The sequence below is a fragment of the Scyliorhinus torazame genome, chromosome 2 (genome assembly GCF_047496885.1).
Source record: "Scyliorhinus torazame isolate Kashiwa2021f chromosome 2, sScyTor2.1, whole genome shotgun sequence".
In the NCBI taxonomy this organism is placed as follows: Eukaryota; Metazoa; Chordata; class Chondrichthyes; order Carcharhiniformes; family Scyliorhinidae; genus Scyliorhinus; species Scyliorhinus torazame.
In genome coordinates, this window is record NC_092708.1 from 27748427 (window position 1) to 27762796 (window position 14370).

Here is a 14370-nt window from a genome sequence, read left to right on the forward strand (position 1 = left end):
GGAGAGTTTGGCCAGCTATTTTTCCCACCGAAATGAATCAAGGTACGATCCCCCTCAGACAGCCCCTCAGGATTAAGAATGACTAGCTTCCGGGGCAGCACGGTGGTGCAGTGGTTAGCATTGCTGCTTGACGGCATGGAGGTCCGAGGTTCGATCCTGGATCTGGGTCACTGTCGTGTGGAGATTGCACATTTTCCCTGTGCTTGTGTGGGTTTCGCACCCACAACCCAAAGAAGTGTCGGGTAGGTGGATTGGCCACGTGAAATTGCCCCTTAATTGGAAAAAATGAATTGGGTCCTCTAAATTTAGTTTTAAAAAAAAAGAAAAAACCCAGCTTCCACGCTGGTTTGATGGGCTGTGAGATGGCTGATAAGTCCAGACTCTGCCACATGTGGGACAGGTGGCCCTTAAAGGGTTGGGTAGGTAAGTGTTGTGAGCTCCCGCCGATACCTTAATGTGGTATTCTTGCCATATTCTCTCGATGAGCTTGATGCCTTCCTGGGTGAACCTTCTCAAATCTTCGTTGGTCACAAGCCAGGGACTCATTTGAATCGGTGGGGAGGTTTGCCCTCCGAGGAAATCCCTAAAGCATATCCTCCTGGAACTCTCCTCCCACAGACTAGACCAGTCTGGTGTTAGGAGTTCAGGTGTATGAGCAACAAGCACCACCTGGCGAAGCTGATTTCGTGATTAATGCCTTGGCGTGGCAAGTTGGTTTGGGAGCGGGCGCTGATGTTGAACCATCTGTCATACCATGGGCAGCACAGTAGCACAGCGGTTAACATTGTTGCTTACAGCACCAGGGTCTGAGGTTCGATTCCCGGCTTGGGTCATTGTCTGTGTGGAGTCTGCACGTTCTCCCCATGTCTGCTTGGGTTTCTTCCGGGTGCACTGGTTTTCTCCCACAAGTCCCAAAAGATGTGCTTGTTAGGTGAATTGGAATTCTCCCTCCGTGTACCCAAACAGGTGCCGGATTGTGGCAACTTGGGGCTTTTCACAGTAACTTAATTGCAGTGTTAATGTAAGCCTACTTGTGACAAAAAAGATTAAAATTAATCTTTCTTGCTACTGAATTTCAAGGATCTTGCAATGGCAGCGTCGGTGGTACTTGTCCAGTGCTTTGAAGTGCCCACTGTAGGTTGTCCAAGTCTCTGAAGCATGGTGTAGCAGAGAGATCACCACTGCCCAGTAAACAATTACCGTAGTCATGGTTTTGATCTCCCGGTCCTCAAATATTCTTTTCTTCAATTGGCCAAAGGCTGAACTGGCACATTGGAGGTGATGAAGAATTTTGTCATCTATCTTAGCAGAACCCAAACTGAGTGTCAGTGAGCAGGTTATTGCTAAACAAGTGCCATTTGATAACATTTTTAATGACCCCTTCCATCACTTTACTGACGATTGAGTGCAAAGTGATAGGGCGGTAATTGACCGGGTTGGATTTGACCTGCTTTTTGTATACAGGACATAACTGGGCAATTTTCCCACATTGCTGGGTAGGTGCCAGTGTTGTAGCTGCACTGGAACAGCTTGGCTCGGGGTGCGGCAAGCTCTGGAGCACAAATCTTCAGGACTCTTGCCAGACTATTGTCAGGGCCTGTAGCCTTTGCATTCAGTGCCTTCAGCCATTTCTTGACATCATGTGAAGCTAATAGAATTGTTTGAAGACCGCCGTTTGAAATGCTGGGGACCTCTGGAAGAAGCAGAGACAGATCATCCACTCTGCATGAAGATTGTTGTGAATGCTCCAGCCTCGTCTTTTGTGGATAGGAAAAGGTGCAGTGCTCCTTCATCATCGAGGCAAGGAATGTTTGTGGCACTTCCACCAGTGAGGCTCTATCTAATATTTGCTGTTAGGTATGCAAGTAGTCTTGTGTTGTATGGTTGAGAACTCATATTTAGGTATGCCTGCTGCTGCTCCTCGCATGTCCACCTGCACTCTACTTTGAACCAGGGCCGATTCCCTGGCTTGGTGGTAATGGTAAGAGTAGGGGATATGCCAGGCCATGAAGTTACAGATTGTGGGGAGTACAATTCTGCTGTTGCTGGTGGCCCACAGCGCCTCAAGGATGCCCAATCATGGGTTGCGAGATAGGGGCTGGTTTAGCACATTGGGCTAAATAGCTAGCTTGTAACACAGAATAAGGCCAGCAGCACGGGTTCAATTCCTGTACCAGCCTCCCCGAACAGGTGTCGGAATGTGGCGACTATGGGGTTTTCACAGTAACTTCATTGAAGCCCACTTGTCACAATAAATGATTATTATTATTTAAAGTCTATCACCTTTAGTATAGTGGTGGGGCCAGACGACACAATGGAGGGTTTCATCAGTTTGAGCACAATTTTTAAGCTCAGTTCAAATTTGCAAACTGCCATAGGAGTACTTTAACTCAGATTCTTGGGATCATTAGAAAATATAGTATTGTTAACATTTTTAATCAAAGAAACTCATTCTGACTATATAACTTATTTAAAAGCTAATTGGTAAAAGTTGGCTAAATATTCCTTTTAAGAAGAGGACTAAAAACAGAAACTGTTAGCAATGATATGCAGATCATCTGAGACAAGAAAAAGAGTTAACATTTTCAGGTCGATGACACATCACCAACCTGTTTTTCAGTTTCTATTTCAGATTTCCAGCAAGTAAAGTATTTTGATCTTTCACTATGAAACAGTTGTAGACCTGAAATGTAACTATGTTTCCCCAGCCAGAGACTTGGCATTGGTTTGCAACATTTTGATTTCATGTCATTGTAACAGTTCCCATTTCTCTGCCAAGTGTTGTTTCCTTTTGAGGGGATGTCCACTCAGACACACAGATAAGCCTGCAGACTGTTGAGATGTCTCTCTGGTTACATTGTCAATCTTCAGGGCCAAATCATAGAAAATTGACAATTCTACCACCATTTGTGTGCCAGTCAACAAACTACCCTGGCTAATCCCATCTTTCGGAACTAGATCTTGTAGCCCTACAGCTCCCAGCTTTTTAAGCGGACATCAAAGTAATTTTAAAACATTGAGAGTTTCCACTTCTACCACCCCTTCAGACAGGCCCCCACTATCCCTCTAGACAAATAAACATTTCCTCATTTCACCTTTGACCAATTACTTCAAAATCTACTTGTTAAACTTTTTAAAAAGTCCAATACATAATTTCCTGAATGCACAGGGGCGATGTATTACAACATATAAATACGTATTAATGAAGGGCCTTTTCATTCATTGACTTAAGGCACTTGTACAAACATTTGTTTCAGGAAAACAGATGATGAAATAATCTGGCTTCAGAAAGCCAAAGAATTGAACAGCTGGGATTTGTTGCAACAAAATACAAAAGCATTATTAATTGCACAAAAAATTAACTGAACAAAGCTATTAATTGCCCAAAGAATAAATTGAAGCTTTCAATGGCAAAGATAAAGTTGCAAGCCCGTGGTTTTGCGGGCAGGCGAGGCGATCTGGCCATATGAGGCGGCTGACGCGACAGGCGGACACCAGCAGGATCCGGGAGGGAGTACAGAGGGTGATCGGTGCCCGCCGCAGGTCACTCGCCGCCTGATTCCCCTCCCAGCCCCGCAATAAATCTCTGCAACCAGCTCTCCCTCACCCTAATAACAACAACTATTAAATGTCGCCCAACTGCTTGCATCCTGAGGAAAAGGGAACGCGGCGAGGTGCAACTTACCAGCCATAAGAAACAAATGGTTTGCAAAGTCCCAGCGGCACCCAGAGCCCCGCTCTGCCTGCGCGGCGCCATCTTGCCACGGTGTCGACTCACACCTGCGCAGTGGCGCGGCGGGGGGGGGGGGGGGGCCAGGAGTGTTGCGGACGCAATGGATCCTGGGGGCTGTGGTCCCCCGCCTTGCCACTCGGCCTTCAGATTGGGCGGGCGGGGACTGCATATCCCGTCATGCATCGCGCCGCCCAGGAGAGGCGCATGCGTGCTCGCGGCCAGCCGGTCGATCCCAAGGAGCCCGACCAGTTGGCCTCTCTAAACAGGAGCAGGGAGGGGGAGCAGTTTAAATGAATCAAAGGATTTGAGTAAGAGGCAAGAGTAAGGGTGAAAATTGTTGCCAGGAGGAATCTAGTTCTATTCAACAATCTAAGTAGTCTCATATTGCTGTGCAAGAAGCAATAAATATGAATGTGTATGTTATGCATATTTTCACAATGTCACCTCTTTGGCAGATGGGAATTGCAATGTTCCTGTGAAATGGTTCAGTCTGCGCTGCTGGTGAGAGAGCCATCGCTTTGCAGATTAGTTCTTGTGGATACTGTAACCACGGCGGGCTGGAGAACCACTTCTTAAATACAATCGGGATTAAAGAGAGGCAGAAGGAAGGAAAACCTTAATTATTTAATTTATCGGACAACCATTCTCATGGTGAGCACAACCTTTGGGAAACCGCGTTTTGCAACTTTTGTGATTTAGAAAAAAAAAAGTTTGGAAAGTTTTAGAAACTTTTATTGCAACTTCTAATTGGCGCACACCACTGATAGAAATTGCTGGCGCTTGCTACTGATATATTACATTTGATCACAAATAGAAATAGGAGTTGCTTTCTCTTTTAACACAATAGATGCAATGTTTTTTGGCAAAAGAAGGCATCTGCATGCAGTAGATTCGATGTGATATTTCAACCTTTGTAGGACTGATTGTTTTTATTTGTTTGATGGATTGTCTGAAGGTTTGTGTTGGTGGTAATCCACCTCTGTTTGTCTTTTGTTGTTTTTTTTAAATGACATTGTTGATTTTTTTTTAAAAATAAACAAATAAATGACGATCCTTATTGTGCTGTAGGCTTTCGCAGTGTTGTGAGTTGGTGGTGCAGCAAACGGGCATGGATGGAGTTAGTAGCGTAATCCGAATCCTCTTTCCATGCACGCTCTATTCAAACAAGCCATTGAAAGTTGTACGGTTTGCTGGGTTGGGGAGAGAGGGGGGAAGGATTCTTTTCAGGAGCTCAGTGCAAGATTGCGACCGAAAAATAAAGCCTATTGTGTAGGAGTAAACCGGATAATCACGCCGGTTAATGAATTGTAGTTTTTTGTTTCAACACCTTTGGATTTTCGTGAGAGCTGTTGTTCGAGATGGAAAGACAATCTGGTGGCTGCAGATGTTTTTAGTGGAGTGCAAGGAACCTCGGCGTTGTTGTGAAGCGGTTTTGCCCCAAAGCGATTGAAAGTTGCGAGCTGGGAGCCCCCCCTTCCTCTCTGTTGTGTTATGTAGGGGGTCCCGAGGAGTCTGTGGCCGGATCCTCTCCGTATAATCCGCTGTTTCTGTGTTTGGGTCACGTTTGGCTGAGACTATTTGGAGCCGTTGCGCAAACCGAGGGTTTTTTTTTTGAAAGCGATGTAAAAGCTGTACATCATTTACAGACAGGAATATCATCACTTGCATCAGGAAATCTACGGGCAATTAAAACTTTTATCCCACGCACCAACATAGCGACGCTCCAGGTATTTCGACGAAGGCGCAGAGATTCTGGGTTCGAGTCTGATGTGTGGTTAGAAGGGCAGAGGGAATGTGATCTGCTGGAGGGTCCAGATTGGCATCTTGGCGCTCTCCAGTTTACCTGTGCACCTTGTACATCTTGCAATAAACGTGCCAGCGACTCGGTAATCACAGGTCGTTCTGAGCACGGGGGCGCAGTTTTGAGATACCCTTTTGAGCCGCCTTAAGCAATAATTCCAAGTTTTATGGCATGAATCATAATTGATTAATTGACCTTTTCAGTTTCCGAATGAGTCGAAACCTGCCTGCATCATTAGTTCCTCTTAGATGTAAGACATAATTGTTTATTCTTTGTGTTCGCATGTGTGTGTGTTTGCATGTGTGTGTGTTTGTTTGCATGTGTGTGTTTGTATGTGTGTTTGCATGTGTGTGTTTGTATGTGTGTTTGCACATGTGTGTTTGTATGGTTATGTGTGTTTGCGTGTGTGTTTGCATGTGTGTGTTTGTGTGTGTGTGCTTGCATGTGTGTTTGCACATGTGTGTTTGTGTGTGTGTGGTGGTATGTGTGTTACTACCTTGGCGTGACCTGCATACAACACACTGGAGGGGGTCGGCGTGTCTGGATTTCGCCACTGCATGTCTCCAGTCCACTTCCAAAACAGTGCTAACTTCTGTGGGAAGTGGCTGGGAGAGAGAGAGTTCAGCTCCGTTTCTCCTCCTGGAGGATTGAGCAGTTTAATTTGTCCACGATCCCCCACTGCAGGAGGAATGGGTGGGAGAAAACCGTTTATTTTGCATTTAATGTCGTTCAGCCGGCTAACTTTGAAATTATGCGTGAACTCACCACTTTACAGCACGGGTGGGGCACTGCGGGGGGGGGGGGGGTGACAGTTTTTCAAAAACGTGTTTTGTTGTAAACCTTGTGCCAGTATTTAGAAACCACGTTCGGCTGTAATACATTTACAGACATGTGTCAGGCTTGGCTCAGTTTGTAATACTCTCTTCCCCTCGGTAAGAAGGTTGTAGACTCCAGGGATTTGAGAATAAGGTCTAAGTTGACACCTCAATGCGTTGCTGAGAGAGTGCTGTATTACCTTTGTGCCAGTACAGGTGGATGTACAGAAGCTGAATAATTCAGCCCACTCGGGTGAATTGATCAACATGTAACCCTGAACCAAAGTCAGGCTCACCAACTAATCGCGGGAAATTGGATCATTAGTCAAAGGGGAAAAAGGGTTTTGCAGTGCTATCGGGGAAGGGCAGAGTAGAGGCAGAGGGTTAACCAGGGCTCAGTTGGTAGCACTTGCTGCGTGTGTGAGTTCAAGTCCTACTCGGGACGTGAAGCACAACATTCAAGGCTGACGGACCAGTGCAGTGCTGAGGGAGTGCAGCACTGTCAGTGGTCCTGTATCTGAGGTGAGATATTAAGCCAATGTCCCTATCTGACCTTTCATGTGTGCATTATGCTTGCCCCACTGTCCTGGCCAATATTTATGCCCCAATCAACTTTAAAAGAACAAGTTTCCCTGGTCATTTTCACGTTGCTACCCGTGAGAGCTTGCCTTGTGTAACTTGCATTTAGAATGCACTTCCCTAATCTTCGGGAGTGTCAATGCAGCAGCTAATTTTCACACAGCACAGATAATAATGATTTTTAAAGTGGCATTCTCTACATTACATCTGCGGCAAGTGCTCACTTGCTGACTCCCCAAAGCCTGCCCACCATCCGTAAGACGCAAGTCAGGAGTGTGATGGAATACCCGCCACTTGCCTGGATGAGTGCAGCTCCAACAACACTCAAGAAGCTCAACAATATTCGGGACATGGCAGCCCCCATTGATTATCACCCCGTTCACAAACATTCACTCCCTCCACCACCGGCGCACCATCACAGCCGTGTGCACCATCTAGAAGGTGCATTGCACCAAAGCTCCTTCGACAGCAGCTTTCAAACCTGCAAATTCTCCCACCTAAAAGGGCAAAGGCAGCAAACTTATGGGAACATCACCACCTCCAAGTCCCTCGCCATCCCCTCCAAGTCCCTCGCCATCCCCTCCAAGTCCCTCGCCATCCCCTCCAAGTCCCTCGCCATCCCCTCCAAGTCCCTCGCCAACCCCTCCAAGTCCCTCGCCAACCCCTCCAAGTCCCTCGCCAACCCCTCCAAGTCCCTCGCCAACCCCTCTAAGTCCCTCGCCATGCTGACCTGGAACGAATCGCCATTTCTTCACTGTCGCTGGGCCAAAATCCTGGAACTCCCTCCCTAACAGCACTGTGAGTGTACCTGCACCATGTGGACTGCAGGGGTTCAAGAAGACGGCTCACTGCCTTCCCGAGGGCAATTGGGGAATGGTCAACAAATGCTGACCTGGCCAGCAATACCCACATCCAGTGAACAAATAAAACAAACTGCAGCAGCGACCGCGTGTTAAAACTATTTTGTTTGCTGTTAAATGTTGTGGGGGAAAACTGAGTTGAAAGGCGCTTTATAAAAGCAAGCCTTTCTTCTTAACTGTATAGTATGATGGGCCCATTGGCCTCCCTCCATGCTGTAATACTTAATGATACCTTAAATAGTGTCATTGTTAACTCTGATTGGCAGGGGCAGCACGGTGGCGCAGTGTGTAGCACTGCTGCCTCACGGCGCCAAGGTCCCACGTTCGATCCCGGCCCCGGGTCACTGTCTGTGTGAAGTTTGCACATTCTCCCCGTATCTGCGTGGGTTTCGCCCCCACAATCCAAAGATGTGCAGGGTAGGTGGATTGGCCACGCGAGATTGCCCCTTAATTGGAAAAATGAACTGGGTACTCTAAATTTATTTTTTAAAACTCTGATTGGCTCTTCTGTTTGCCAACAGTGGCTACATTAGGGGGGGGGGGGATAATTTATTAGTTGTGAGGCTCTTCGGAGTTCCCTGGGGTTGTGAAAGATACTCTGTAAATGCAGTTGTTTTTTAAACTGCGATAGATTGGATCCGTTTGCAGATTCCAGAGGATTCGGTTGAGCGAGGCTTTTGTGGCATTGTCTGTCCTTCCAATGGATTGGTTTTATATACATCACTGTCATTCCACCATGGTGCTGTTCTGAAAGGAAGAACGTGGTTTGAAGTACGTATAATTAACAAGTTAAACCTTGTCCTGACTTTCACATTTTGACTTTTGCCTGGCTGTGTTGAGACACGTTTCAAAGGGCAGGGGGAAATTACTCGTATTCTGCTTCCACAGAGATATCCCACCTGGTCTTAACCTCATTATGGGTTAAAGGGAATTTCAAAGTCTCAGACACATTTTGTGCTGTATCTTTGAATCCACATTTATTGTAGATTGGCAGCTGAATTACTTCAAAGTGTCAAACATCGACTACAGTAAATAATACCAAGCTATCACACATCAAGGTAAAAAAATCCCACTTTCTCCTTTGGTGCAGACCTGGACCGTGAAGTCAAAGATTCACATCAGTTTTGTATTACTTCTCTCTCTCTCTCTCTCTTGTGCCTGCTCACTGGGTAACTCTCTCATTGCTGACCCAGATTGTGAGCTTACATCCCCACTCTGGAGTCATGAGCCCAAAAGCTCTAGGCTAACACTGCCAGTGCAGTACTGAGGGAGTGCTGCACTGCCGGAGATACCGTCTTTCCGATAAGATGCTAACCCCAGGCTCCCTCTATCCTTTTGAGTGGATGTAGACAATCAAAATGCATTATTTCAAAAAAGATCCTGGAAATTCTCCAAAATGTCCTCCGTCAACATCTCTTTTATTAGTAGGCTTACTGCAATGAGGTTACTATGAAAATCCCCTAGTCGCCACACTCCGGCGCCTGGTGGGGTACACTAAGGGAGAATTCAGAATTCCCCACGTGCAGACTCTGCGCAGACAGTGACCCAGACTGGAATCAAACCTGGAACCCTGGCGCTGTGAAGCAACAGTGCTAACCACTGTGCTACTGTGCCGCCCACGATTTTTATGGTCATTATAACATTGTCATTTGGCAGACCTTGGTGTTGCAAGTTTCCTGCAGTATTGGGGCTCCCTGACATCATGGAAAATGCTATATAAATACTGATCATTATTTTCTTCCCCCTTTGGCCTGAATGGTTTTGTTAAATTACAGAGAACAATATTGAACAAAGTTGCACCTTTATTGGATCCAGTCTGAGAAATGCAAAGCTTTGGGCATTGGTTTGCAAATTGGTTGAGTTCGCAGTTCTGTGAGGGGAATAAACAGCAGCAGTGGGTGTCATTAGTGAGTTGATTTTACTTGTGCACTTAATAAACTTCTCTATTTATCATGTACTGTTGGAAGTTTCCACTAAATCATAAGCAATGCGTTTATATGGGTGAAAGTGCTGGTGCACAGATAATTAGCATTTTATAGCTGAACATTCATCTCACTTTAGATGTTGATTTTCAATATTGTACAGTGTTTCATATGACCCTGTTGTTGTTTTGCTCATGCAGGTAGAGGACACAACAATATCAGTGGCACGATTGTACATATTAGTATCTTTTTAAATGCAGCCTTTGGGGTACAGCTTACACATCCCACTTTGTACGCGACCCAAGCTTTTTACAATTGAATTTTTAAAAAGAAACATGTTTTAAAGAAGAAAATCAGTTGCTCCCTGGTCTTTTTAGTCTAACCTTGAGAAAAACCTGGCATCTTCTCAAGGAGCTGCCAGGACGCACGCACACACACGTTTCCAACAGCAACAATAATTAGTAACTTATTGGTCTCTTTACGTGCTGTTCGATTGCTGTGAGCATCAGCCAGATTGAAGGGACAGACCAGGTGGGCAGCTGAACATCACGCCATGCTCTTGGACTGTCCTCAATGAGCAATTCCAATGGGAGATAAGCTATCATCATCACCCTGCTTCAAAACCCATATCTGTAATATGGTTTTGCCAAAGCAGACCACAATGAGATTTAAAAGGCACAGAACTGCGTTGCAGGAGTTTACACAGAGCCAACTGTCACATGCACTGCAGCTTGAACTAATTCTGGGCATCCCTCATTTTAATCCATTGGTAGCTGTGCCGTCAACTGCCTGCGACCAATGTTCTGGAATACCCTGCCCTAAACCTTTCTGCCTCTCCAGCTCACTTTCTCCCACTAAGATGCTCCTTACAAATAGAGTTTCAAAAGACATACTTAGTGGTGATTGACTGGATCTTGCAGTGCCGGGGTAATCTGCTTCAAACCTTGCCACGGGTTTTATAGGATTTAGATCACCTTGAATATTTCACAAAAAGATCAAATTAATTTTGTTCGTGACCTTTTCAAATTTGGGGTAGTATGTTGTTGCACTGTGTTTGATGGCATCATGTTTTCACTCCCAAGACAATCCACCCCCTCCCTCCCGCCTCCTAGCCCATGCCCATAAGCCCCTAAAATGAATTCATCTCTGGAATTCACGACAGATGTGCTTCCCTAGAAACCACAGCTGCCCGCGGCCTAACTCACCCATCACCTCAGTACTCGCTGACCTACAGCAGCTGAAGTTCCAGCTAGGCTTCAGGTACAAGGCGCGACCTTGTTTTCCAATCCCTCCGTGACCTCACCTCTTCCCTACCTCTATAACCTCCTCCAGCCCTACAACCTCCCAAGATCTCATGACCCATCAATTGTGGCCTGTTGTGCGTCCACAATTTCCTTTGTCACGCTATTCGCAGTTGTACCTTCAGCTAACTAGGCCCCAAGGTATGGAATTCTCTTTGCTAAACCTGTCCTGACTTTTCTACCTCACGCTCCCTTTAAGATGCTCCTTTAAGATCTTCTTCTTTGACCAAGCTTTTTGTTCTTCTGTTTTAATATCCACTTGTGTGGCTCAGTGTGAAATTTTGTGTGATTACGCTCCTGTGAAGTGCCTTGAGATATTATTCAAGGCTTTATGTATATCCAAGTACTTGTTGCTTTTGCACTGATTTTAAAGTGATTTTGCCATCACTGGAAACAATTGCCTTGAAATGACGTGTGGAATTGAGTGAAGAATCCTGGATGGACAAAAGAGAACGTACAAATATGGGGATAAAGTACTTATTTTCTTGTGTTCTAGCCACCACAGTGCCTCCGTCCGTCAGGAGGCTGGGACGTTCAGAATAAAAGTGCTTCTCCATGACTATAGCTAACTCTAAATATCCCCACCAACAAGCGCATCTTCCAGTAGAAGTAGTCCCATGATTGATGGAGCAAGAGTAGGCCATTCTGCCCATCGAGCCTTCCACCATCAGTTAGATCATGGTCGATCTGTATTTACACTCCGTTCTGCTCTTGGTCCTGTAATCCGTAATGCTCCTTGCCGGATAAAAATCTCTCAATATCAGTTTTGACATTTGCAATTCCAGTGCCCCCACCCCCCTCCCCCCAGCAACCCCTCTCCAACTAAAGGAAATTATGTTTTTCTATCTACAGCTAAGTTGGTAACACTCTTGGGGTAAATTTTCCAGTTCCTCCCACCCATCGCGGGAACCAACGCGGCCGGGAGGGACACTTTGAGGGACCATTTAAAGGTCGGCTGACATTGGGTGGAAAATTCTGGTCTCGGGACGGTTGCGAGCGGGTAATCCCAGCCCTTGTCTGTGTGTCAAAAGGTCATGTTCAAGTCTCTCTCTGGGACACGAGCACAAAAATTGAGTCCGCCTTTCCTGTGCAGTACTGAAGAAGTGCTGCACTGTCAGTGGCTCTGACTCTCTTTTTAAAAATAAATTTAGAATACCCAACTATTTTTTTTCCAATCAAGGGGCAATTTAGTGTGGCCAATCCACCGTGGCTCCGATTCCCGATGAGACATTAAAGCGAGACCCTATCCGCCCTCTCAGATTTTAAAAAAATTCATTCTTGGGATGTGAGCATCACTAGCTGGGCCAGTATTTGTTGCTCATCCGTAATTGCCCTTGAACGGAGTGGCTTGCTAGGCCATTTCAGTGGGGGGGGGCAGTTAAGAGTCATCTACATTGCTGATGGGGCTTTTTGAAAAGAGCAGCGGAGTTATTCCTGGAGTTCTCATCAATTGTTACCCCCTCAGTCAACACCAATTAAACACAAACCGGCTATCTGGTTATCAGATTGTTTATTGTGGGAGCCTGCTGTGCACAGATTAGCTGCTGCATTGCCTACATGGGTGGCATGGTAGCACAGTGGTTAGCACTGTTGCTTCACAGCTCCAGGGTCCCAGGTTCGAATCCCGCTTGGGTCACTGTCTGTGTGGCGTCTGCACGTTCTCCCCGTGTCTGCGTGGGTTTCCTCTGGGTGTGCCGGTTTGCTCCCACAAGTCCTGAAAGGTGTGCTTGTTAGGTGAATTGGACGGTCTGAATTCTCTCTCTGTGTACCCGAACAGGTGCCAGAATGTGGCGACCAGGGGATTTTCACAGTAACTTCATTGCAGTGTTAATGTAAGCCTACTTGTGACAATAATAAAGATTATTATTACACTAACATTAACTTCATTTTTTAAAAAGTACTGAATTTGCTGTAAAGCACTTTGGGATGTTGTGAAAGGCACAATATAAATGCTTTCTATTGACATTATCATATCCTTGAAAGCCACAATTAGATCCCCTCTTTGATCTTCTTACCCTCAAAGGAATGCAAGCCGTGTCTGCAAAGCAATTCTCTTAACGCAGCCCTAGTATCTGGAGAGAAAGCCCTGAGATTCCTGCTTCCGCCATCTCCGCACCCCTTCCCTGCCTACCCCAGGGGCCAGTGAAGCAAATTGCTACACTCCCGATTGCTGCTTCAGCCAAGACAGTTCAAGTCATCAGAGCCTGCCTGAACTCCGGAATCTGATGATGAATTTAGCACCTGGTTTGTGTGTTTCGGCAAGCAACAAGCTGCAAGTGTGGACAAACTGAAAAGTCTCGGTGGAAGAGTGATGTTTGTGTGGTTCTCTTTCCTCAAACATACCAACACTTTGTTCATGAGGGGCAACATTATGCTTTGCTAATACCAACGAGATTTGTTCATTTGAGCGGGAGATTTCATGCTGCTGTTTGCTAATAAGGACTAAATTTTTTGAAGGTTTTATAAGGATTTTTATGAGGCCTGTATGGGCTGAACCCAGCACTGCAAATGCTTTGTAGGGCAGTGCAGTAGCACAAGTGGCTAGCACTGTGGCTTCACAGCAGCAGGGTCCCAGGTTCGATTCCCCGCTGGGTCACTGTCTGTGCGGAGTCTGCACGTTCTCCCCGTGTCTGCGTGGGTTTCCTCCCGGATGCTCCGGTTTCCTCCCACAGTCCAAAGACGCGCAGGTTAGGTGGATTGGCCGTGATAAATTGCCCGTAGTGGCCAAAAAGGTTAGGAGGGGTTCGTGGTTTACGGGGATAGGGTGGAAGTGAGGGCTTAAGTGGGTCGGTGCAGACTTGATGGGCCGAATGGCCTCCTTCTGCACTGTATGTTCTATGAGTGGTTAATTTTGGGGGGTGAGGGGGGTCCAAGTTTCTACCAGCTTTTCACAAACCGATTCCTGCCCTCTCTCAGTTGTCTTCATTTTTTAGAAAAATCTCCTCCGATTCTCTCTTTTGTTTCTGTTGGCAGACGAACACACACGGATATAATAACAAACCAGTTCAATTAGCAGCAAAACTGTAAGGGTAATTAGCGGTCCTGAACTTGATTAAAATTCAGCCCTATTCCATGGGTTGGGAGGGAGGGAGAGAGAGGTAGAAATCCTTGATTGTTTTTTTTTTGGGGGGGGGGGGTACGAGTTTCTTGAGTTTTGTGACATGTACATATTTTTAAAAAGCGTATCTAAAGATTTCCTCGCCATTGCAGCCTTTTTGCAGGCTGTCAAATTGTAGAGATAAGGAAGGCGTTGATTCCCCCCCCCCCCCCCCCCCCCCCCCCCCCACTTCCATCTTCCCATTGCGTTGTTGAGACTCCTGTAGTGATTAACCACCTTTGTGTCATCACAGAGCTGTCAT

The 14370-nt window shown here is 46.2% G+C and overlaps 2 protein-coding genes across 5 annotated transcripts in view; one reads left to right on the forward strand and one right to left on the reverse strand.

The window, feature by feature from the left end:
- Positions 1-3780, reverse strand: part of pdia5 (protein disulfide isomerase family A, member 5) — a 242909-nt gene extending 239129 nt beyond the window's left edge. For both annotated transcript variants that reach the window (XR_011933713.1, XM_072469890.1), the window contains exon 1: positions 3686-3780. Coding sequence is in view for 1 of the 2 variants with exons in the window: in XM_072469890.1 (XP_072325991.1) it covers positions 3686-3757 (72 nt within the window). In the remaining variant the exon portion in view is untranslated. The remainder of the gene's footprint in view (positions 1-3685) is intronic.
- Positions 3781-4223: 443 nt separating this feature from the next.
- The window catches only part of sema5ba (sema domain, seven thrombospondin repeats (type 1 and type 1-like), transmembrane domain (TM) and short cytoplasmic domain, (semaphorin) 5Ba), a 563950-nt gene continuing 553803 nt past the window's right edge, over positions 4224-14370 (forward strand). Inside the window, exon 1 of one of the 3 annotated variants that reach the window (XM_072469924.1) lies at positions 4224-4384. The gene's annotated coding sequence lies outside the window, so the exon portion shown is untranslated. The remainder of the gene's footprint in view (positions 4385-14370) is intronic. The other 2 variants (XM_072469907.1, XM_072469915.1) reach the window with 2 other exon arrangements.